The following is a 25199-nucleotide window of genomic DNA, read 5'->3' on the forward strand; positions in this document are numbered from 1 at the left end:
ACAATACATACAGATGTCCTTCCTCTCCTCGCTCTCTTGTTACCCCTTGAGAAAAAAATATTCTGCTGAGCTAATCCATGACCACTCCGTCCCCTCTTTTTGCATGTGGCTCCCGCAGTGTGTTTTGAATATCACCCTGTTCCGTCCCCCCATTCACGTGCTTTCGTGTCTGCCACACAGTCACACATTTCTGCATCTTTGCACGTGAAGTGCATGACCTGTGCGCATTACCTTTTCCATCACTTGCTTGGATTCTTTTGTTTATCTGTCTGGATCAAAATCACACACCCGCAGTCCAAACATGGCTTTGGTTTGAGCAAAGAATCCGTCACTCATTCTCTCGATTAATTCAATTTGACTAATTAACTGACCCCTGCCGCTCTCCAAAAAAAGAGCCGCCCCACCTCCCGCCATGCCAATCTGCTACTAATGTTACATACTAACAACCTTCCCCTTACTGACCACAGTACTAACCGAGTGTGTTCGCCGCCCGACAAACCTGAAGTTGCCCCTTTACTAACCCACCTGTGAAACTGACGCACACTGACACACCACCAAATTATAATCTGCCAGACATCTTTTGACTATCCGCTCCCACGATCCTCTCTTGTGACTCCCACGACATTTATTCAACGCTGAGTTTCTGGACAGATGTACTGCCAGTGAGTGAATCTTTTTACACGATTTGCTCTCAAAGCGGTTGGGGTTAAAGCAAGCCCAATTGCCGGTTCAAACGGGACCACCCATTATGTGGGTCAGTTTTATTCAAATTTTTGAGTGAAATGAATAACTCTAATAAAATAAAAAAAATATGGTTGATTCGGTTGATCCAATTATTTGGGTGTGAAATCCATTACCCAAAAGGATCAAAATTACCCACATTGGTCCCATTTAGACCCATCATGGGGTTATTCGTGACCCAATCGTTTTTTGGATTATTTTCTTGTGTGTATGTGTTTATTCTGACATTGATTTCAAATGTAGTTCGGCTCCCCCTGCAGGTGTGGAGTTTTATTGAAGACTGTATTTGGCAGACTTGATTTGAAAATGCTTTTTATTGATGAAAAAAACAATTGGCCCTAACTGCTCTTGTGGAAATAATGACACTGTGCCGAAGAAAGAAAAAATCAAAATTAATCAATACATATTTTTTTAATATACATATATATAGCGAGACCTTGGTTTATGAACTTAATTGGTTTCCAGAGTGTGTAAGGCGAAAAGTGTGTATCCCAATGTTTTTTTCCCATAGGAAACCATTAGAATGAGAATAATCCGTTCCCAGGTTTCCATAAAATATATTTTTCAACTAAATAAGCCGTAAAGGACAACCAACGTCTCCTCTTAAAAACCTGTTGCTTTCTGACTTGTAAGGTCTTATGAAGCTGATGCATCACATTATCGTTCATCATAGCCAGTCTTTTCTGGATGGAGCTGTTCGATAAAAGCCTGCACATCATTCCACTTTGCCAACATTGCCTTGATAAGCTCACTTGATGCTTCAGCCATCTCCTCCTCGCCCTCAGATGTTCTTGAACAATCCTCAATAAGTGCCAAACGAACTTCCAGGTTGCCGCATGGCGATATCGGCGTGAATTAGCCGTGCTTTCTCACATATAATTGCCTTACTCACGCTGTCGCCGGATAACTGATTTTTGTTAATCCAAATTAACAGAAGTTTTTCAAATTCTTCGATTGCCCGAGACCGTTGCTTTGACAGCACGGAAACACTTTTTGAAACAGACGCACCTTTGATGGCTTCTCTGTTGCGGCGAATGGTAGCAATGGTTGACTTAGCATAGCCGTACTAGGCCACTAAATCACACAAACGCACACCTCATTCGTGTTTTTCACGAACTCGTTCGTGTTTTCTCCTCCTCGACTGTGATTTTGTTTTGTGTCTTCTTCGGCTGAACACAAGCCTGTGGTGCGGTCTTTTTCGGTCCTATAATAGCAAAATTATCTGCAAATAGCTCCTCGGAGGCGATCGACGTGTGAATTCAGAGAGAGGGGATGTGGAAAGGTAGGCCGGCTGGAGCGCTGTTCGGTCATGTGCTTCCGCCGAAGATCCAAAGATCACGCCGCCAGATCCGAAGATCACGCCGCCAGCCGTGGTGGGTGTGTATCGCGAAAAGTAGTGCGTATTCCAAAGTTTAATTTTCATAAATTTGATGTTCGTAAACCGAAAACTTCGTATGGTAAGGTGTTCGTAAGCCGAGGTCTCTCTGTGTATATATATATATATATATATATGTATATATATATTTTTTTTCACATGCAATTCTTAAGCCTTTTTAACTAAGTGTTGATTGCTTCTTTTTCCGTATTTGACACTTGGCTAGATGTCTGGCAGGTTGTCAATCAGCAATGACATCACAAACATAACAACACAATCCCCCAAGTTATGTAGGAGGTAAGAAAGAAAAGAACCCCCCCCGGCCTATGCACACACGCTCCCAATACACAAGTTGCCAGGGGGAGCGACAACAGACATAAAAATGAGCTGCTCCGTTTAGTGGGAAAGTACTACAACAACAAACGTGACCTTCAACTGAGAACGACCCGTCGAGTGCAGCAGTGGATAAATAAACAAATAAATCAAAAGAAATACTGTACGAGAAGTGAAAAAAATAATAGCACAAAAGTAACATTACAAACAAGTTGTTGGGCAAACTGACTCAATGCCCGAGCCGTCTACTTGACGGCGACATGTTAAGGGGCCGCTCACCGACGTGTTTTACAGAAATTGCAGCCAATAATCTGCAAGTACAGTAATAGATAATAGAAAATAAATGATCTGACTCGGTGAATGTCATAGAAAGTGTCCAAAGACACTCGAAAATGAAGCGGCCATTTTTTTCTTTAAAAAAATATGATAAATAAAAAAATAAGAATGGACAAGCACTTCGGACACAAACCAGCCACTCAACCGTCTGTCTTTTTTTTTTGTCTTCATGGCTCTAATTCCTCTCCCGTCGATTCCATGTACCCCAACCCCCTTCCTCCCCACCACCTCTTTATCTGCTCTGCTGCCGTGCCTGTTGCCAGGTAACCATCTCAGTGGACGGCATCCTGACCACCACCGGCTACACGCAGGAGGACTACACCATGCTCGGCTCTGACGACTTCTTCTACATTGGCGGGAGTCCCAACACAGCCGACCTGCCGGGATCGCCCGTCAGCAACAACTTCATGGGCTGCCTCAGAGATGTGAGTCTCAGAATTGGACGCTTCCAACTGATCATTATGTTCCGGAAACATTAAAATAAGAATCGAGTGAAAGTTCCATGAATATATTAACTCCAGCTTTAAGATAATCCACTGCTGTAGCCACATTAGAGTGCCTCATTGTGGGCTATGAGAGCACACACGGTGCATAGAGAAAAGTAGAAGAGCAAGGATAAAAAATAAAACAGAAGACTCAACAGCCAGTGTGTGAACAGGGGCATGCGTGTTTTAGAGTGCCTTGTTGTTCCCTCGTGGGTGACATTTCAGTCATCCAAATTTCCAATCCCAATTTTGGATTTATTCTCATTCCTTTTATTGCTTTATGTATATGTATGTATGCATGTATGCATGTATGCATGTATGCATGCATGTATGTATGTATGTATGTATGTATGTATGTATGTATGTATGTATGTATGTATGTATGTATGTATGTATGTATGTACGTACGTACGTATGTATGTCGGGTAGGTAGGTAGGTATTTATTTATTTATTTACTTACTTGTTTCCCTGTTTGTTTGTGTGTTTGTTTGTTTATTTTTAAACAACACATTTATTTTATCCATCCATCCACATTATCTGACAATTGTCCGAGGCCCTGTCGCGGGGACAGCAGCTGCACAGCCCAACTGCCAACCAACAAACCCACGCAGATGAAATATATTTTTGTTCCCTTCCCGGCTTTTACGTCAGTATTTAACAAGCTATCAAGAGGCACAATCACAGTTGAGAGTATTATGCCCTTGTAAAGGTAATGACTTGTGTAGAGGCACGGCAACATGGTGCCGCCGCATTTTCTCATAAAGCCGCGCTGATTGAATAAGTAATTACTTTTGCCATCGCTTTTAATGGATCGCGCCGTAATCGCCCTCTCCAACTTAATTATGCTTGTAGAATAGACTGTTTTTTTCGTATTTGGCTTCCTTATCAGAGGGATCCCCCCTCTACCCCAACACGCACACCCCCATTGGGTGCTCTGAAGAATTCAGCCAATCCTTCAAAGCGGTGTTCGGTGGAATCAAAGGAAAGAAAATGTTCCTTGAAATGTGTCAAAGGGAAACATGCTGGTGGGAACACATTCATCTGCTATTTGGTTTTTAAATGGGAGAATTTTACAAAGTAAAACATAATTTTCAAGCTGCATTTTTGGTCTTAAGTGTATAAAATGAGAGCTATGCAAGTACTGATACCAGGCAGCGGTATCGGGCCAATAACCGCCATCTTTGAAGATATTGTGTACTTCAGGAGGCTGCCAATACCGGCGACTGATAACCATTGTCATGCATGAAAAAAGAAAAAGAAAAAATGTCTTGGATTTGGGTCAACAGTGGTCCACTTTTTTTCAGTAATTTTGTGCAGATTCGCAATCTGCTCATTATTTTGTCACTTGTATATCACATTTTCCGAATTGTGGTTAGAATGTCAAAGCAATCATATTTCCTTTGTAATACAGTCAAGTCTCGTTATATCGATATTCTCGGGAGCCAGAAAAAATATCGATATAACCGGACTATCGATATATCCGATCCTGCGGCATGTAAATTTTCTCCTTGTGTACATAGAAATAGTATCGTAATAAGCAGTACTATCGATATAACAGATATAACGAGACTTTACTGTATTTAGGAATTAATGATTGAGCTCAGCAACAGGTGGAATATTATTTATTAATTTTTCCTCTGAACCACCATAGCTGTAAATTCCAAGGCATAGTAAAATCGGTATCATGCAATTTTTCATGGATGTTATGCGACGCGACAGCAAGCAGGTGGAAAGATGATTAAAGTTGACTCGGCCAGATCCAGGATGGATATTTTGAGTTTTCTTTATTTGAAGTCTCAATGGATGTCCGATTTCGGCAGACCACAGGTAACACTGCTCTCCCGGCAGTCCTTTCTCCCTCTTCTTCCTCCTCGAAGTGACTTCCTCAGTCTGGTTTTAAAGGTGGTTCACCTGAGCTTCTGGCCAATCAGGACCCAGCGGAAATTTGCCATTCCCAGGTGGTTGCAATCACCTTCTCAGAGTCAATTAGTGGTCGTCCAACTCTACTGTTTTGGATGGGGAGAACTGCGCACCATTCTCCCATCCAAAATCCAGAAAGCATGAAATTATTTAACATTTCTTTTGGCATCATGACAATGGATAAAAACAAAAATCTATCAAAAACATAATGCACCGGAAACAAAATAATGTTTTTTCCCTGTCAAAAATCCACCCAGAGGCACATAAAGCCAAATTTAATTCAAATTTACGATGGACCAGTGTCATTAATAATTATGGTGTTTCAAAAGTACCAATGGAATAGGTACTTGGTATCGATGAATTGATTAAAAATGGCATCGGACATCCTTAGTTGACAGTTATTTTTTGTGTGTCTCGGGGGAGGGGGGGGGGGGGGGGGGGGGGGGGGGGCTTGTCATAGTGTGTGTTTCAGCCGGGCTTATCGAGAGCTCCGGCCAGTGGCGAGGCTTTCATGCAACCGTCGTGGTCAAACTCCTTTGACACGCTTCAGCCTTTGACACACTTCGGCAGTACCCTGCGGCTTGCAGAGATCCGAAAAAAAAAAACCAGAATGTCTTTAACATGCTTGTGTTTTAGGGAGGCGGGGGAGTTTCACAAAGTTGCATGATGCATGACCTCAAAATGTGCATCAGTTGGACAGTGTGAAGATAAGCAGCGGTTATGGTCAGTCTTCATGCTTTGTGATCTGGCGCCAACGCCATGGTAGCGATGGACACACATTAGTGTACATTCGTGAGTGTGTGTGTGTGTGTGTGTATATGTGAGTGTTCATGTGTGTGTGTTCACAGGTTTGTGTTTTATGCGCCAAGCAACACAAATGTTCTCTTTTTTTCTGCACCATCTGCCACAGCCGCCCGAGACTGTGACCTTGCGATCTCCCATTTCGCACTCCCCTTGCCCCCCCCCACCCTTGCCCCAACCCATTTTCTCTCTTCCCCACATCTCCCTCATCGTTTGCCTTTCTTGCGGCCACTTTGGTGTAATTAAGTCCACGGTAGGGAGTGCTGCCGTCGCAATGCCATCTTTGCCAATCCTGGCTGCGGCCTAAATTAAAAATTGATTTCTTTGACTGATTCCTCGCACTGGGTGAATTCGCTCACCTCCCTGAGGGCCTCGACCCCGCCCGTTCAACTTCTTATTGACTCGGGTGACAGCCTGCTCCCATTGTCACTTTTTTTTTTTTAACGTGTGTGTGCGTGTGCATGTGTGAGTGCATGTGTGACAACATCATTTTAGCATGACGCTCACGAACACCTTCTGCATATCATCAAACCTCAATCCTTCATCCTTTCCACTTGTTGGACATTTGATTAGGTACTCTGGAGATCCATGTCAGAGGTGTGGTTCGAAAGGACATTTTAGCGGATGTTTCTGAGTCTCTATTGATATTTTACTTCAGATGAGGTTAGTTTTCTAATCAAGCCAAGCTTTGCAGTATACACGGTCCTGTGTCATTTTCTTTCCACCATGGAGGTCAAGTTTAAGGTGATTGATATTTTATTTTTCATAATCATTTTTTTTTTTTTTTAATGTTTAGTTTTAATTTGGAGGGCAGGCTTGTTAGTTTTAATGAAACAAAGATCAATTTACTTTTTAAAATTAGTTTTAGTCTTAGTTTTATACAATACAAAACAATCGATGAGAAGGTTTCTTCAGCCGTCATCTGTACAAAAGTTTTGTACAGATGACGGCTGAAGAAACCTTCTCATCGATGAAACCTTCTCATCGATGGACCACTCCTGTACGACTGAGAGCTTACACAGACGTAATACAAAACAATGCAAAATATCCTAATTGATATAGCGCTTTCACAACAGCTGCAGCTCTAACAAAGCGCTTCACATAATCGTCAACACAAAACAAAATAATAAATGCAACAGGAACATAAAAACATGGACAATTGTGCAATCTTAACAAATTTCCCCATGTATTCTATAATGTTTGAGTACAAGAAAAACACTTACATGAAGCAGTTCTAGACTAAAGAGGTGAGGATGAACACCTCCTTTTCACCAGTGGATCAGAGACATCATGGTGGAATGTGCCCATCTGCTACAAACTAAGTTTTGAAAGCAAACACGAAGCTGTAGCATCCATTGACAAAAAGAGATTGTCTCACTGTCCCACATAAATCCGCTTCGATTCCAAGCTGCTATCAAGAGTCGCATTGGTATTGTGTTTGTTAAAAAAAAAATAATAATAATAAAGTGTGCGTGTGTGCATGTGTGTGTGTGTGCGTGCGTGCGTGTGTGTGTGTGTGTGTGTGTGTGTGTGTGTGTGTGTGTGTGTGTGTGTGTGTGTGTGTGTGTGTGTGTGTGTGTGTGTGCGTGCGTGTGTGTGTGTGTGTGTGTGTGTGTGTGTGTGTGTGTGTGTGTGTGTGTGTGTGTGTGTGTGTGTGTGTGTGTGTGTGTGTGTGTGTGTGTGTGTGTGTGTGTGTGTGTGCTTTGAGCAAGATTGAAGGAGGTCGAGAGGAAAACGCAGATGCAAATGCGCAAAAGCCACCTCGCGCCATTACTTGGAGGACAGCCGGCGCCTCCGAAAGCTGTCTGGAAGGTGTTCAACAAATATGGGGGGAGGGACAAGAAGCAGGGATAATTTACTTTGCCCGTGGCTCCGAATCTCAGATGAATGTAAGGACTATTTGAATGAGAACAATAGAACCACCTTCCATCAAAGGCTGCCTGTGTCACGGCTGCAGGCAACATTTGGAGAACGTCGCCGCGTATCTGCGCTTGCCTCGAAGCCTACGATGCCGTACGCGCAGACATTCCTCAGCTACTTTCTTTCTTCCCTTGTGCATAAATGTTTAGCGTTATCGTTACTGAGTAACCCCTCCCACCTGCAGCCTCGCTGACATCCCAGGTGCGAGTTGTCCAAAGCGTGAAGGGCATTCTGTGCAAATTGTTAGGTTTTAAACAAAATAAAATAGAAATGGTGCATATTGTGGATTGTCTGTGCTTGAGTTTATGCTTGACATCCTAAACCATTTGCGCTATATTCGCTGAAGGTCCTATTTAGTCAATATAATTCGGTTTTTGACCAAAGATTTTGAGTTTTTTTTATGCCTCGGTTTTACAACTGAAAATGCGTCCTTGTGTCGCGTCTCATTGTGACCGTGTAGCGTTTCATTGTGAGCAGGCGTGTTTGTATTATTCAAACAGGGTAAAAAAAGAAGACATTGATTATATTGGTTATAATGGGAAACGTTTCACCAAATTGGTTTTCAAACAGAACGGATTATGGTCTAAAACATCGGTTTGACTGTACTCGGTAATGGCCACCGTGTTGAGGAACGAGTAAGCTCACGCGTCACTATTTATAATAAACCATTTTGATGAAAGTTAAATGAGAGTCATTGTCGTCCGCTTAAAGTATTGACTCAAGGTCACTTGTCATATTGCACTCATCTGTTTTCGCGCCCTCCCAAGGTGGTGTACAAGAACAACGACTTCAAGCTGGAGCTTTCCCGCTTAGCCATCCAGCGTGACCCAAAAATCACATTGAACGGCGACCTGGTGTTCCGCTGCGAGGACGTGGCGGCCCTGGACCCAGTCACCTTTGAGACCCCCGAGTCCTTTATCTCGCTACCCAAGTGGAACACCAAAAAGACAGGTTCCATCTCCTTTGACTTCCGCACCACGGAGCCCAGCGGACTCCTCCTCTTCAGCCACGGCCGCCCCCTGGTGCCCAAAGAGCAGAAACCCGGGAGGGAGCTGAAGACCGATTATTTCGCCTTGGAGCTGCTGGATGGCTATTTGTACTTGCTGATCGACATGGGCTCTGGCAAAACCAAGCTGAAGGCTAGCAACAAGAAAGTCAATGATGGGGAATGGTGTCACGTAGACTTCCAGAGGGAAGGACGGAAAGGTAAGAACCTTCACTCTTGTCGAGAGTGCACTATCCTCATCTCCAGAGATGTCAAAACTGACTCTACAGAACAGCGGTGGGTGCCAAAGTCATTTTTTGCCGCGGGCCATATTGTCGTTACAGTTTCCTCTCAGGGGCCGTTATGAATTTGGGGAAGCCATGAGAATCTTTATCCCCTCCACATATTACATATAGAGCGCACAACAAATGAATGAATAACTAGTTTTCAAATCGGAAGTCAAAAATAATAACAGTTATTGTGGTTAAATGGGACAATTTGAAATTTTGCTGCAGACTTTAGCGAGCATCCGTCGTACTTGAGAAGCTTGTTTGCTTTCGCGTGCTGAGCAAAATGATGTGGCGGGCCAGATTTTGCCCCCAGGCCTTGACTTTGACACCTGTTCTTCAGAAGTTGACCATGATAAAAATCAGACAGCCACATAACATAGTCTACACGTCACATAAGAACAAATGCCAAAGAAAATATAAATGTACGTTGCGCCATCTGTACTGCTGACAGTGTTATCTAGCTTCAAGGAAGAAGAAATTAAAATCAAAAATATGGATTGCAGCATCCATGCTGAATGAGAGAGATCGACAAAAAGGAAAAAGATCCATACGTAAAAAACAATGTTAAATTTAATGAAGTGTTAATTTTGAGGTGAAAATGAATTAACGGTCGGCTCGTCCTTGCAAACGAGATAGGCAGATGCAAGGGCGCCGTGGATTCCCAGATGTATCAAAATGTATCTACGACAAATTTTAAGTTACGAGTAGATGGAATTGAAAGAATGCAAACAATCAAATACATAAAGGGGATCAAAATTCTTCCAAATAATGGATTTGATTCCGGGCTCTTGGCTTTCTGTGTGGAGTATGCATCGGCTTCCTGTTTCGCTGTTGCTTTTCTCTAGGTGCACACACTCCCCACCTTACGAAGGAAATACGTTCCGAGCGGTCGTTCATAAGGTGAATTTGTTTGTAAGTTGCTTCAGTGCTATATTTTGTATGGAATGTATGTTTAAGTCAAACACTGGAGAAGTAGGAGAAGCGGAGCGGAGAAGTATAAAACAGAGCTCTAATAGTCGTCAAATAAAATCTCACCTACTGTAGTATGAGAACATCTATCCTTCGGTCTTCAGTAAGCCAGTCCTGAAGCTGCTAGCAAATGATTACTGGATTACGTGGCAGCAGCCATCACATTTTGTTATGCATCGTGTCCTCCTCGAGCGTCTACTGGGAAGAGAGATTTCCTTCCCGCTCACATACTCTCCGCAGCCAATCATAAAGGAGCTCCGCGGATCGGCACCTGAACTCGTTGGCAACACTTCAGCATAGCCGGGTGCTGATTGGTCAGCCTTGGTGTCCGTCGCATATACATCCAGCCCTTGAAATTTATAGCATCTCTGTCTGAAAATATCTGCAAAAATGTTCATATGTATGTATATGTAAGTAATTGAAGCGGATTTACGTGGAACAGGAGATGTGGGGAAATGTCTTTTTGGCAATGGAAATCTCATGTTTGCTTTCAACATTTAGCTTGTAGCAGACGTGCACATTCCACCATGACGTCCCTGATCCACTGCTGAAAAAGACGCTTTGATCCTCTCCCCTCTCATCTACAACTGCTACATGCAACAAAGAGGGTGCAGAAAGTGCTTAAGATTGAATGACTGTTTGTGTCTTTGTGTTGTCATATTATTATTTTTTTATTTATTTTTTGTTCTTTCAACTTCAAGATTGTGCCGCGATCGTGGCTGCCTTTCCAGAAGCTCCTCTGTTTTGTTTTTCTATTTCTTTCTTTCCATTCCTATTCCTTTCATAACTTTGCTGCTGTGAAATGTCAATTTCTCCACTGCGAGACTAATAAAGGCTAATCCAATCCAATCCAATTCGTAACTCAAATGTTAGTAAATTGGGAAGCGTCTGTACTCGACTTTCCTCCCGCATTCCAAAACCAGATTAATTGGTCACTAAATTGTCCCATGGTGTGAGTGTGAATGTGGACTCGCAATTCCCTGCAAGCAGTTCTGGGTGTACCCCACCTACTACTTGACAACAGCTGTGATATACTCCTCCATGCCTGCGACCCCAGTGAGAATAAAGCAGTTCAGATCATGAATGGATGGAAATAAAATAATTCCACAGTTGGGAAATATTAAATAATCTAATTTCATGTCATCTATGGCTTTTGGAGACCTGTAACATATGCATAAGTATTTTTGTTTTTCGATGGAGAGCGGCGCCGTATAGAATCTCGCCCAGGGCGCCACATCGGCTTGTGTATATTTGTTTGTTCCCAAGCCTGAAGCTGGTCTTGCGATGCCTTGTGCCTTCTGTGGGCGCAAATGGGAACATCTGCATGTGTGACTGATGAACGGCGTGCATGTGGTCTTCCTTCTAATGGCGCGCTGTAAATGAGAAAGCGTGTGACGAAGCGTGTGCGTCTGTCGGCGTGTGATCTCGCTGCTGCTCCCGCTGTAATTGGTTTTTAATAGAAAATGAAGACAGAGCCGTTAATCACAGAAAGAGAGCTCGAAGTGGGGGCGGCCAGGGGGAATGGGGGGTGAGATGGTGGGGGGGGCTCCCTGCTGCATTCTGCTTTCTTTCTCCTCCATTTAGCCCGTGAGCAGCACATTATACAGATGCCCTGTCTCCCGCTCCCTGCTCGTGTTTGCATCATCCTGTTTTATCTCATTTCAGGGTCCATCTCGGTCAACAGTCGCAGTATGCCCTTCAGCTCCCCAGAGGGCAGCGAGATCCTGGATCTGGACAGCGACATGTACCTAGGCGGTCTCCCCGAGTCTAAGACACAGCTGATTCTACCGCCTGAGGTGTGGACAGCGCTGCTCAACTACGGTTACGTGGGCTGTGTCCGCGACCTCTTCATCGACGGCAAAAGCCGCGACGTTCGCCGTCTGGCCGAGATTCAGAGCGCACTGGGCGTCAGCAGCTTTTGCACCCGCGAGCTGCAGAAGCGGTGCAGCAGCACCCCCTGTGGCAATGGCGGGTTGTGCAAAGAGGGCTGGAACCGCTACATATGCGATTGTACCAGCACCGGTTTCCTGGGCACCAACTGCGAGATAGGTGTGTTCCGAGGATGTGGGCAGGGATTTTTTTTCATGGTACTCCACCAAAGAAAAATATCACCGAAAATATCTACTGTAGACTGGGTTACTCTAATTCTCAATATATTTTTTAATGAGCCAGTGCTTAATTATTGAGGTCAAATAGGTCACATGCAATAATAGTGTACCACTCAAAACAGACATGGGCCAATTTCTGATTGAGTGTTTACCATAGTTTTTAAAAGTCAAAAATTATATTGACCATCATTGTTAATGAATTCCAGTTGAATTTTTTTATTTAGTTTTCTTCAGGAACATCCAAGCAGGTCGCAAAATGATTTTGCCGTTTGCAGGGGTAAATAAAGGAGTTTAAGTTTATTTCCTCCAATTAGCTTTTCAGAATCAGAATCATCTTCATTGCCAAGTATGTAGAACACACAAGGAATTTGTTTCCGGTAGAACACGCTGCACTAGTATCGTCGTCAAAAAAACTGCTAAGTGGCACTATACAGTTCCATTTTGGCTACTGTTGAAAGAGTTCAAAGAGTTCAAAGAGTTAATGGCTTGGGGGAAGAAGCTGTTTAAATGTCTGCTGGATTTGGTGCGCATGGATCGGTAGCGCCTGCCTTCTTCTTGCAGTGTGCAAGTCCTCGAGAGTGGGTAGGGCGGTGCCAATGATTTTTTCCGCCGTCCTAACTGTCCGTTGAAGTCGGATTTTCTCCATTTTTGTGGCGGCCCCGAACCAAACGGTGATGGAAGAACACAAGATGGATTCGATGACAGCCGTGTAGAAATGTTGCAGCACCTCATATGGCAGGCCATGCTTCTTTAAATGCTTTAAATGCTTCTTTTCAGTCTCCTTCTTGGGAGAGGTTGGAGTGACAGTTACGTGAGGAGTGAGGGATGGGGCAAGACGAATTGTGCAAGCACGGATGGTGTTTTGCTCTATTCGTAAATGTGCATTGTGATAAATAACATTAAATAAAATCAAAACAAAATAAAGGCCCGCAGATACTGGTTAACCCAAGGACAACATGATTAGCCAAGGACTTGTTCTAAAAATAGCACACCAGTGCTGAGACACTGTGACTTCATAAGATGAATTAAAACAGAAAAACTCGAATGTTTGTTTACAGTTCACATGACACACTTTATTTTTCTCTGTTTCTATTTTTAAATAAAATTGTGTTTTTCTTTACATGGCCAAAGGCGAAAGAATGAATACTGGGATACTGCTCTCAAAACCCCGCCTCTCGGGCCGCGGAGGCGGTCTCGCGATATTTTACCGCGAGATCTGGAAAGTCACTCAAGTTCCCGTCCCGGAAACTCTCTCATTTGAATGCCTTGCGTGTCAAATTTCTGGTCCATCTCCCACAGTTATAGCCACTGTATATCGTCCCCCTAAACCACATCGTGACTTTTTAAAAGACTTCTCAGCCGTCCTCACACACCTCTCCACTCTGTCACCAAATATTATTATCCTTGGGGACTTCAACATACACATTGACAATTCCACCCATCCCCTCACCAAAGACTTTATTTCCTCATTGGAGAGTTTTGGCTTACACCAATTCTCTGATTTCCCCACGCATATAAAAGGGCATATCCTGGACTTAATATGCTGCTGTGGTTTTACCCCCGCCAACTGCACAGCAAACGAACTTCCTGTAACGGACCATTTCCTCGTCTCATTTAACGTTCCCATCACACTCTCTCTCCCCAAGCCACCGCGCATCATCACTTATCGGAACATCCAACACATTGACACTGTCACCCTCACTGCAATGGCTGCCAACCTCAAACCGGACTACAACTCCCCCCCTGATGAACTTGTTTCCCAATACAACATGGACCTTGCACACATGCTCAACACCCTTGCTCCTGTTAAATCCCGGTCAGTCAAATTCACTCGATCCGCCCCTTGGTTCACCGCCCAACTCCGCTCCACCAAGGCGAAAACTCGGCAGCTGGAAAGACTTTACAGAAAGACCGGCCTCACCACCCACCAGGACATGTACACAGCTCACCTCACCCACTACAAGGACTCTATCACACGCGCAAAATCGGAATACTATTCTGGACTGATTGATGCTAACAGTGGGAATTCACGGACTCTGTTTTCCCTATACAACAAAATCATTCAACCCCCTATCTCTCTCCCCCCACACTTTCACTCCTCAGACACCTGCAACGCACTACTTCTGTTTTTCACTGAAAAGATCAACAAGATCCACCAGCACCTCGGCTCCTCTGTATCCCCCCCCTCTCCCAACCTTCCTACTCCCTATCAACTGCTGTCGTCTTTTGAACTCCCTCATCCCTCCTTACTTTCTGACCTCATCACCAAGTCCAAGAATTCCACCTGTCATCTTGACCCCCTCCCTACTGTCCTCATCAAATCTTGTCTACCTGCTCTCCTCCCTTTTATTTCAGCTATTATTCACTCCTCACTGTCCACTGGAATTGTTCCTGTCCCTCTTAAAACCGCAGCTGTAACACCAATCCTGAAAAAACTTGGTTCAGATCCCAATGATTTCAATAACCTACGTCCAATTTCGCATCTTCCATTTATCGCTAAAATTCTCGAAAAAACCGTCGCCTGTCAACTCCACTCTCACCTCACTCACAATAACCTCTACGAACAATTCCAGTCTGGTTTCCGTCCCCGCCACAGCACTGAATCAGCCCTCATAAAAATCACGAACGACCTTCTCATAGCAGCAGATACCGGCTCCCTCTCTATTCTCATCCTTCTTGATCTATCTGCGGCCTTTGACACAATTTCTCACCCCATCCTGCTCAACCGACTCTCCACTCTAGGCGTGACACACACCCCACTCAGTTGGTTTCACTCCTACCTCACTGGCCGCTCACAGTTTATCCAAATTACCTCATTCACTTCACGGTCCTCCCCTGTGTCTTCTGGTGTGCCCCAAGGTTCTGTCCTGGGGCCCCTTCTCTTTATTATATACCTTCTTCCCCTTGGTGATATCTTCCGCAAATTTGGAATTCATTTTCACTGCTTCGCGGATGACACCCAGCTCTACCTCTCCAGTAAACCCGACGCCTCTCTTCCACCTGCATCCCTTACACTTTGCCTCTCAGAAATCAAATCCTGGTTTTCTCATAACTTTCTCAAACTAAACAGCGAAAAAACTGAACTTCTCCTTGTCGGTACAAAATCCACCCTTCACAAAGCAAACAGTTTCTCTCTCACCATTGACAATTCTACCGTGAATTTTTTTGCATATTGTTACATCACGGCAGAATCTAATATGAGCTCGAGTAATTAAAAAAAGTCTTCAAATAAAAACATTAAAAACCTATTCTATTCTGGTACAACTAATGGCTGAGTTTTATGGCGATGAGAAATGCAAATAACACTCCGGTCCCCCGGGAAATAACCAGATCATGCAGATTATAATTGAGGGGGGCCTGCTGGCGCTATTTTTTACTGACTTAGATTTGCCGGAAAAAATAAAATAAAATCACTGGTTATATTATACTTATTTGGCCATGACCTCAATCTTCCAGCATAAACCAACAATAATGTGAACTACGGTTTAGAAAGTTACATGCAGTGGCCTCTAGCACAGCGCAGAGGTCATGGGTCCTATTCCGAGCCTTTTCCTCCCTCATTTCAAAAACATGAATGGTAGATCAAGACTTGTCACAAGTCCGGCTCGGGCGCCAACTGCGGCCCGTGGTCCATTTTCATCCGGATCGCAGCCTCCGTCATAAAATCAATAACGTCTGGCCTGCATGTAGAATGAATACATTGGGCAATAGCGCTTTTACCTGTGTGCGCTAAGTCCTGCTATAAAGACGCTCAATTAGGAACAGCAAATTAGTATATGAGTCATTGAAGAGAGCCCCCCCAATTTTCTAAAAAATGTGATTTTCCCATGTTTAAACATTTTCTAAAATGGTGACAATCAACCAAAGAACAATGACTTCTGTTCAAATGTTAAAAAGAAAAGTTAAGATGCTAAAAATGCGAAGTCGTGAATATTCAATTTAAAATGTCAAAGTCAATTCAATGTTGATATGCACATTTCAAATGAATCGAAACACATGCTTATGATAGCTGAAAATTAAAAAAAAAACATGTGAAACACAGAATGGCTCACTTAAATGTATTTCACGTAATTGCTCTCATAGGTAAACTACCAAGGTTGGCCCCTCTACATATTTTAACACACCAAATCCGGCTCCCTTTGCAAAAAGTTTGGACATGCCTCCTCTAAATTGTCCTTTGGTTTTGGGAGTCCAAATGAGTGATGATCAATGTATGGAGTCACATTTGGCACATTTGAGGTCTAAAAAATTGTCAATTTGACTGGGGTGAGCAAGATTTATTTCCCCCTCAGGATGTCTTCATCTTTGAAAATGCAGATGATTGTTTTCGTGAGGTTTTTCTGCCCTCTAGCGGTCACCTGTATTCCTGCAGAATCAGACACAATGTTTTTTTTAAATTCATTTTTTGATTATTTCGTACCAAATAAAGTCTCTAATTTTAAGATGTAATGTTCTCTACCGGTTGGAATGTCTCCCTGGCGTTTCTCCTATTCATCACACGGCACCGAGAGACTCATTTTTTGTTCTTTTTGGCCCCCCGCAGAGGCGACTGTGTTGAGCTACGATGGTAGCATGTACCTGAAGATCATCATGCCCGTCACCATGCACACGGAGGCCGAGGACGTGGCCCTGCGTTTTATGTCTCAGCGCGCGTACGGCCTCCTTGTGGCCAGTACCTCCAAGGAGTCGGCCGACACGCTGCGGTTGGAGCTGGATGGAGGCCGAGTCAAACTCACCGTCAACCTCGGTAGGCCCGCCGTCATTACTCGTCGTCGTCGCCATTACTCTCATTCTCGACCTCATCATCTTTATCTTTAAATTATTTTTTAAAACATTTCAATTACAGTGAGACCTCAACTTACGAACTTAATTGGTTCCCAGACAGAGTGTGTAAGGCGAAAAGTGTGTATCTCAAAAAAGAAATTCCCATAGGAAACCATTAAAATGGGAATAATCTGTTCCCGGGTTTCCATAAAATATACTTTTCAACTAAATAAGCCTTAAAACTACACACAACATACCTTATTCTATGTATAATAAATGTGATATTGTATTGTAACGAAATAAATACACTGCATTGTATCATAAAGTCACTTTATTTACATTTGTGATGGTCATTTATGGCTTGATGGAATGGCGTTGGAGGTCGAAGGTCAAAGGGAATTGCTATTTGGAAAGAGAGGCGCATTACATAAGGACTGTAATTAAAGAAATAAACTGTGCTGTAAAATAAAGTTTTATTTACCTTTTTGATGGTTGTTGATGGCTTATGGAAGGAGAGTCACCTTCCATAAGGACTGTTGGTAACATAACCTCTGGTGCTGTTCGGTCGTGTGCTTCCGCCGAAGATCACTCCGCCAGCCGTGGTGGGTGTGTATTATGAAAATAATGCTTATTATAAGGTTTCATTTTCATAAATTTGACGTTTGCAAGATGAAAAGTTTGTAAGTTAAGGTGTTTGTAAGTTGAGGTCTCACTGTACTTTATTTTTTTAAATATGTGAGTGTCCTGGCACGACGACTTGCATGAGAGGAAGGTGTAATCCCTCATTTAAACGATAGGTGTCGACAAAACTAGGAATGTGTTTGTCTATTTTATGCAAGCTCTTTCCTGGCCACCTCCATTTTCCCCTCACATCATATCACATGACATTACAGATCCTCTATTTTTGTTTTCTTAAAGTTAGAATACTGCAAAGTGCCATCCGAGGACCAAGAGTTGCATCATTGTTACTGTTTTTGTTTCTGTGACAATGTCGCAACTTTTGGACCTGAGGAAAAGCAGAACACCCCATAAGGGCGATACTACAAGCGAGGACAAATATTCCATTCTTTTATTCTTTTTTCTTTTCTGCTCCCCCATCTGAAATCCCCCTCCCTCGCCACGCCATCCAAGGCACTTTTCATCCCTTCAATGGCTTGTGTTTCTGCGGCCTCGGATCAAACTGTCAGGGGGACCTGCTCACAGCTCCAAAACTTTGTCGGTATTGCTTTCAAATGACCTGTCCAAGAAATGTTTGAATGAAATCTGAACGTGACTTCTATTTAATTAGATTTTAGGCTCTCCATTCTGTGATACTGGTCCCCGACGGTTTGTGTCCACTATTCTGTCGCGGTTGACGACTCGAGACTACAACTCAGCTGCTTTTGCCTGCACTTGCGCAATTTGTCAAGTAGCGACAAGGACAATGACCGTTTAAGTCAATGCGTAGTTGAAAATAATACTCCAATTGAGGCTTTTTACTCTCGGTATTCTGTCAAACATGTGCAGCAGGAATGAAGCGGCTGGGATGTGCAGATCACCCTTTCTTGTCACTGTTTGTTTTGGGGTCTCTGGCGTTCCCCAAGGTGCTGCAGGAGGCAAGTGCACCAACCTTTTTTTGGGCACCAGATGACACATACAGTAAAGTCTCGTTATATCGATATCGGTTATATCGATAGTACTGCTTATTACGATACTATTTCTATGAACGCAAGGAGAAAATTTACATGCCGCAGGATCGGATATATCGATATTTTTTCTGACTGCCGAGAATATCGATATAACGAGACTTTACTGTAATTAAGTTATATTTATAAATCATTACGCATAACAATAAAATATGTATCATGAAAATAATATTACAAACTGAGACGCAAGACTGAGAAATGTCTTAATGGCAAAATCTGACTTTTTTGTTATTTGGACTAGATGACACAGAATTATGATATTTTTTTTAATGAATCCATAATAATGTAGCACACATCACAATCAAATATGTATCTTAAAAATATTAAAAACTAATAAGAAAGATTGAGAAATATCTTTTGATGGCAAAATCAGATTTTTTTTAACCGTGAATGACAATGACCTGATGTCGTTTTTTTCATATTTTTTTTACTGGCCATCAATCACGCCACAAATGACGTCATGTTACGACAGCAATGCACACTTTCAAACATACCTACATCCTTACACAATGGCTAGTGGAAAATTCAGGCCCACAATAGTTCAATCCCACCTGATACAATAAATCCATCATCATGAAAAACAAGGCCCACTGGATTTTGAACCGCTATGGTGCAATATTGCCTTCTGGCGCACGTTGGCGACATGGGGCTGATGAAATGAAAGGGTGATCCTGACTCAGGGCCGTCCCCGGATGGTGGCCCCAGAGCAATACTTGGTTGTCTGCAGAATGTACCTTGAAGGATGTAAAAATCTCTCTCTCTCTCTCTCTCTCTCTCTCTCTCTCTCTCTCTCTCTCTCTCTCTCTCTCTCTCTCTCTCTCTCTCTCTCTCTCTCTCTCTCTCTTTCTCTTTCTCTCTCTCTCTCTCTCTCTCTCTCTCTCTCTCTCTCTCTCTCTCTCTCTCTCTCTATTTCTCCCTCACTCTGTCTCTCTCTCTCTCCCTCACTCTCTCTTTCTCTGTCGCTTGCTCTTTTGATTTGATCTCACCATTGCACTCTCTCTTCCCGCCAGATTGTATCAGGATAGACTGTAGTCTCAGTAAGTTCTTCTCTCCATTCTTCTGACTCAAAAATCGTTCCATCTTAACTAAATTCCGTGCATTTGGCCCTTTTCTGTTCCACTCATTTATGACCCCACCAACGCAAACTTCGCTCCCCCAATTAATCTGCAGACATTTTTCTTAACCGCATGCCTTTTCTCTTTGCCTCGTTTTTAATGATAGACAGAAAAGCATTTTTCTAACTGAATAGCGAAAATAAATTCTGTTCATCCTTTAACGTCACACATTGTGTCAGAAAAGGGCAATTTGACACTACCGTGGTGTAAAACATGCAGACACGCACACATACACATACACACACACACACACACACACACACACACACACACACACACACACACACACACACACACACACACACACACACACACACACACACACACACACACAAGTAAATAATTTTTAGGGTCTTGTTTAGGACTCTCGCTGGCAGAATAACAACATGGTGATTTTATTTTATTTGTGTGTGTCACGGTGAGATGAGGTCTCGCAGGAAAAGGGTGGTGGCCACCAGCTTGGTGACAAGAGTGGGGGGGGGCAGGAGGGAGTTTTTTAAAAAAGAAAAGACACTTGTTTGTCTTTCCCTTGATTGTATTTCTTCCGATCGATGATGCCAAATAGTGCACCACTAAGCATGCATCGCTCATGTTAACCGCTAGATGTCAGGCGAGGACAGCGATCAGCTTAGAGTTGTGATTGTGTGTCGGCGAAGACGGGTCCCGATTGGACAACAGGTCTCCTGTCAGATGTGGGAGTTGAATTCACAATACAAAAGGTTTCGTCAATTACGAGGTTGGACCTTCAAAATAAAAGCATTGGAGATAATAAAAGCTCGCTTTCTTGGGCAGGTTTGGGCGTATTTCACCGTTGCCGGCTATAAACAAGCACAAATAAAGTTTGTGTGCGACTGCTAAATTCGCTATACTTTTATTTTGAAAGTGTGGTGTAGTTTGTGTTTGGTTTTTCTTTTGGGTGAGGATATTTGCTGATGATGCACCAACCTTCAGAGTGTTGCAAACCTTGAAAAAAAAATGTAACTCGAATATTTGAATACATTTTGAATGTCTCCAATCCCACATATGTCAACAAAGGCAAACTATAATAACATTTCAATACAATGAGCTTCGTTATTTACCAGCAAACAGCACAAATTCCCCGCCGGTCACTTAGCCACATCATCATCAAACTCACGTTCACACAACCCATGTTTCATTTATGCAACTATGGCGCCTTGCGTGTTCGGCAGCCATTTTGCATCGTGGCAGATCTTTGTTGAACCTAATTTGGAGTGAGTGCAAAATTTGTCGTGTTTGCCATTTCATCAATATTTATTTTGCTCTCGCTCTCTCACTTTTTTCATTCACGCCATTAAAGCAAATGTGTCATGTTTTTATTTCTGGAAAGTGACTGTTGTTCAAAGATGCTGATGCTGGGAGAGAGTATCAATTGTTACCATGGTAACTCAGGATCCCCCCATAGATCTCACCAATTGATATCCTTGCCCACCCAATGTGCGCAAAAGTTGCAGTGAGTCCACGCATCAACATTTGACTTCAACTTGTGTGTCACATATTTTTTTTTTGGGGGGGGGAGGTGCTCGGAGTGGATTTTGATTTGTTCAGGCAATTTAAGGCTCCAATGGAGGCCGGCCATTTTTATTTAATGCTCATTTGATCTCCCACCACTCCAGGCCATCCACGATGAAGTTGGCCGATAATATTACTCCTTGCATAATAACCGTCAAATCCGTTTGCCATCAGAAGGGCACTGAGCCTTTTGAAAAAATAAGATTTAGTTGCTAAAATGGATGATATCAACTTTTCTTTTTCTTTATTTAAGGGTAACTGGTATAAAACACTACCATTATCATTTCAAAAACACAAATTAGGAAAAATCTTGTCTGGAAACAAAATCAAACAAAAATGGAACGCTTTTTTTTAATGGGCAAAAATCTAACAAATGAACAAAGCGGCTCTAAAAAAAAATTAACCTGACTGATTAAAAAATATCAAAAGCAAATAAAAGATAAGTATGATGAAAAATCCAAAATGAAAAGATCAAAACAAGCCTCAAAGATTCATTGATGGGTCAGAGTAAGACGAGCCTTTGAGCACTATTTACCGCCCTTCGCGTCCATCCAGGAACTGGAAAAAGACGAATCTGATACACTCGGTTCAATATTTTCAACAATAAATGTCAGGAAAAAGGCCACCATTCTTTTCTATTCCAGCATGGCAGTGTTGTGTCGAGTTGCCAAAATCTTATAAGATTTTATAATATTGACTAAAACATAAAGAGTAGAGACCCCTGCCCCACCCCCTCTCGAGTGAAGTGAATTCAGAAAAATAATTTCATCATATTCAGTCCAAGAAGTCATTGAACGGTGCGTCACAGTGCTGATGGATAATTTCCCAAAGCATAGTGCAAAAGCAGCCAAGTATAAGTTAGATATTATTGAAAAGGTACTGTACTTTTTTGAAGGTGTCGGACGTTTGGCTTCTTATCCAAGATGCTTCGTCAGAGAACTAAAGTATTTTGCTGGTAGTTTTGGCCCTATATATATCCCTACTGTCCAGATGTGGCGGTGCCAAACTCTGCTATGATTGGTCTCAGCCCTCAGGTTTGGGGGAGCAGAGGACTACTCCCTGCGGCTACACTGATTACTTCTATTGTCCTGACTGATTACTTCATTTGTCCTGCCTGAGTATGAGGTCTACGACTGGCCTGATTGCCCCATTTTATCTGGTATCACCTCATCAGCATAACTAAGCCTATGTTGCCCAAGAAGCCGGTTGTATGAGAATAAAAAAAATAAAATAAACAAATTCTCAAAAAAAAGACTTTATCAACATCGCAAGGATAATACTAGTGGGCCTCAATTGGCAGTACATATGCACCTAAAGCTAGCAACCACTCATTTGACGACAACAAGGTAAAATCTTCGCGAAAGAAAATAGATGGTTTGAAAGGGGAGTGAAAAAAGCTATTTTCATAAAACAGCAAAATCGCCATGGTGGGGTGAGGTTCGATTTGTATTGTTCGTCCATCCCCCTTTCAAATTGCTACTGTGGACTGCAGCTTTCCCCATTGTGGGACGAATAAAGGTTTTCTTCGTCTTCTTCTTCTTCTTCTTCTTCTTCTTCTTCTTCTTCTTCTTCTTCTTCTTCTTCTTCTTATTATTATTATTATTATTATTATTATTATTATTATTATACTTTTCTTTTCAACGCAGAGGTGTAATGTTCCGTCACAGTCGTGTCACTCCATCTATCCATCACGACCATGTTATTTGGAATTTTTACACGGTTTGATTTCATTACCATAACCTGGAGAAGGGAGCTGTTTAAATCCACGTCATATCACAAGACAAGACGGAAACTTCGTTAAAATGACGAATCACGTCGGATTTATGCGGCGGGTGAAGTCGGATTAATTCCCTGCGTTCACCGAGCACTGCTAAGAATGTCTTGTGGCGGCAGCCGTTTGCACGTCGGAAATATCCCTGACATTTATTTTGCCAAGTGATGCTCAATCAAAAATGTCTGCCAGTCCGACCCCCTCATATTCAATCACAACCTCCCAAATATATCTACTGTATATATATATCTATCGATAATTATTTTACAATGTTCAAGAATATGTTAAACAATGTTTATCACCATGTATGTGCTGTATGTGTGTTTTTAATATTTTACTTGTTTATTTTTTTATGCACAAACACACACGCACACTCACACACACACACACACACACACACACACACACACACACACACGCACGCACACGCACACGCACACGCACACACACACACACACACACACACACACACACACAGTCACACATACACTCACACACACACACACACACACACACACACAGTCACACACACATGCACACACACACGCACACACACACACACACACGCACACACACACACACACGCACACACACACGCACACACACACACACACACACGCACACACACACACACACACACACACACACACACACACACACACACACACACACACACACACACACACACACACACACAGCACCAAGCTTTTCATTAGACCGGCAGCAATTTGCCCGAGATGGAAAATGTGATATCTTAAGATAGGAGCCAAATGGCATTATCGTCAAAATGGAGGCTTTCTAGCTGCACCGCGTAACTACTGTCTTTTGTTAAGACAACAGCACATTAACTTGTGTAGCCTTACGTAACCATTGTAGGCTTTTGCTTTTAGTGGCAGAAGAGGAAATGGAGGGGGGATAAGGGGACAAAAAAACCACATGTAACAAGTCCTCATGGGTCACTTGCTGGTACTCTCAACCCTCTCAAAGCATCTCGTGCACAGCAGTAAAAAGTCAGTGAAAAAAATGTGTGCATGTGAATGTGTGTGCGCCAGTGCCAATTGGTCAGTCGTGCTGGCCGCGCTGTTGCCTCCATGTAGTCATCCGATTTGGCCTGACTGAAAACGTACCTGCCTGTAAATTCAAACCAATCCAACTTTTGAAACGAGGCTCATTAAACTCTGGCAGTCGGTTCACAAGAGTGGCTGGTCATTAATGCAAACATTTGACCGCCGAGGTTTCCAGAATCGTTTTCACAGAGCATGGCGACGTCCCATTTTAGCCAAGCAGGTGTTTGCCCGGAAGGACATGCGTTTGATTTCACAAATGTTGTTTTGTGCGGTTTGTTCATTTTCCAGAGGGGCGCGTGAGTTTCCTCTGACTGATGGAGCATTGTTTAAAAAAATAGATTTTGTGTTTATTAGTATACTGTGTGTTTGTGTGTGTTTGTATATATATATATATATATATATATATATATACACAGTGAAAGTTTACGAACATTTCGGGTTACGAACGTTACATTTATGACAATTTTACCTTACCGGGTTACAGACAGAAAGAGTGAGGCCGTTCTCCAAAAAACATAATACCGTCCTCGGTTAAAGCCGCATGATTGCACCCAGCAGTGGGGGGGGGGGGGTTAAAGATTAAAGAGACAGGCAGACAGAGAGAGAGTGAGAAAACACACACACGAAAGGGAGATGACAGAGCTTCAAAAAAAAAAAACAAAGTTTGAGAGTGTGAGAATAGTGAGAAATGGATAGAAAACAGTTAAAATATCCCATCAATCAGGCTCCACAAATAATCCGCACAAGTCATTTGTACACTTGATGCAGAAAGCTATCAACCCAGCTAAACAGATCACAATTGATGAAGAACTAGATACAATTATCACAGAGAAAGCACCTACAAGGGATCATTCCTCAAGATGGTAAAAGAAGCCTATGTTCCTCATCAAGTGTTTAATGCTGAGGAAATCCGACACTCCATTCCATCAAGCCATTAACGACCATCCAAAGGTAAATAAAATGACTTTATTGTATTTATTTCTTTAATCATAATACTAAAGCA

The 25199-nt window shown here is 42.7% G+C and overlaps 1 protein-coding gene across 7 annotated transcripts in view; it reads left to right on the forward strand.

Moving 5' to 3' along the window:
* nrxn2b (neurexin 2b) overlaps positions 1 to 25199 on the forward strand; it is a 406291-nt gene that overhangs the window by 204393 nt on the left and 176699 nt on the right. For 6 of the 7 annotated variants that reach the window (XM_088990599.1, XM_088990598.1, XM_088990594.1 and 3 more), the window contains 5 exons: positions 3049 to 3210; positions 8680 to 9118; positions 11822 to 12205; positions 16808 to 17011; positions 19724 to 19750. In XM_088990599.1, the coding sequence (XP_088846725.1) occupies positions 3049 to 3210; positions 8680 to 9118; positions 11822 to 12205; positions 16808 to 17011; positions 19724 to 19750 (1216 nt within the window). The remainder of the gene's footprint in view (positions 1 to 3048; positions 3211 to 8679; positions 9119 to 11821; positions 12206 to 16807; positions 17012 to 19723; positions 19751 to 25199) is intronic. The other variant, XM_088990595.1, reaches the window with a different exon arrangement.

The sequence above is a fragment of the Hippocampus bargibanti genome, linkage group LG02, assembly GCF_051943395.1.
Source record: "Hippocampus bargibanti isolate YZ-2025 linkage group LG02, ASM5194339v1, whole genome shotgun sequence".
In the NCBI taxonomy this organism is placed as follows: domain Eukaryota; kingdom Metazoa; phylum Chordata; class Actinopteri; order Syngnathiformes; family Syngnathidae; genus Hippocampus; species Hippocampus bargibanti.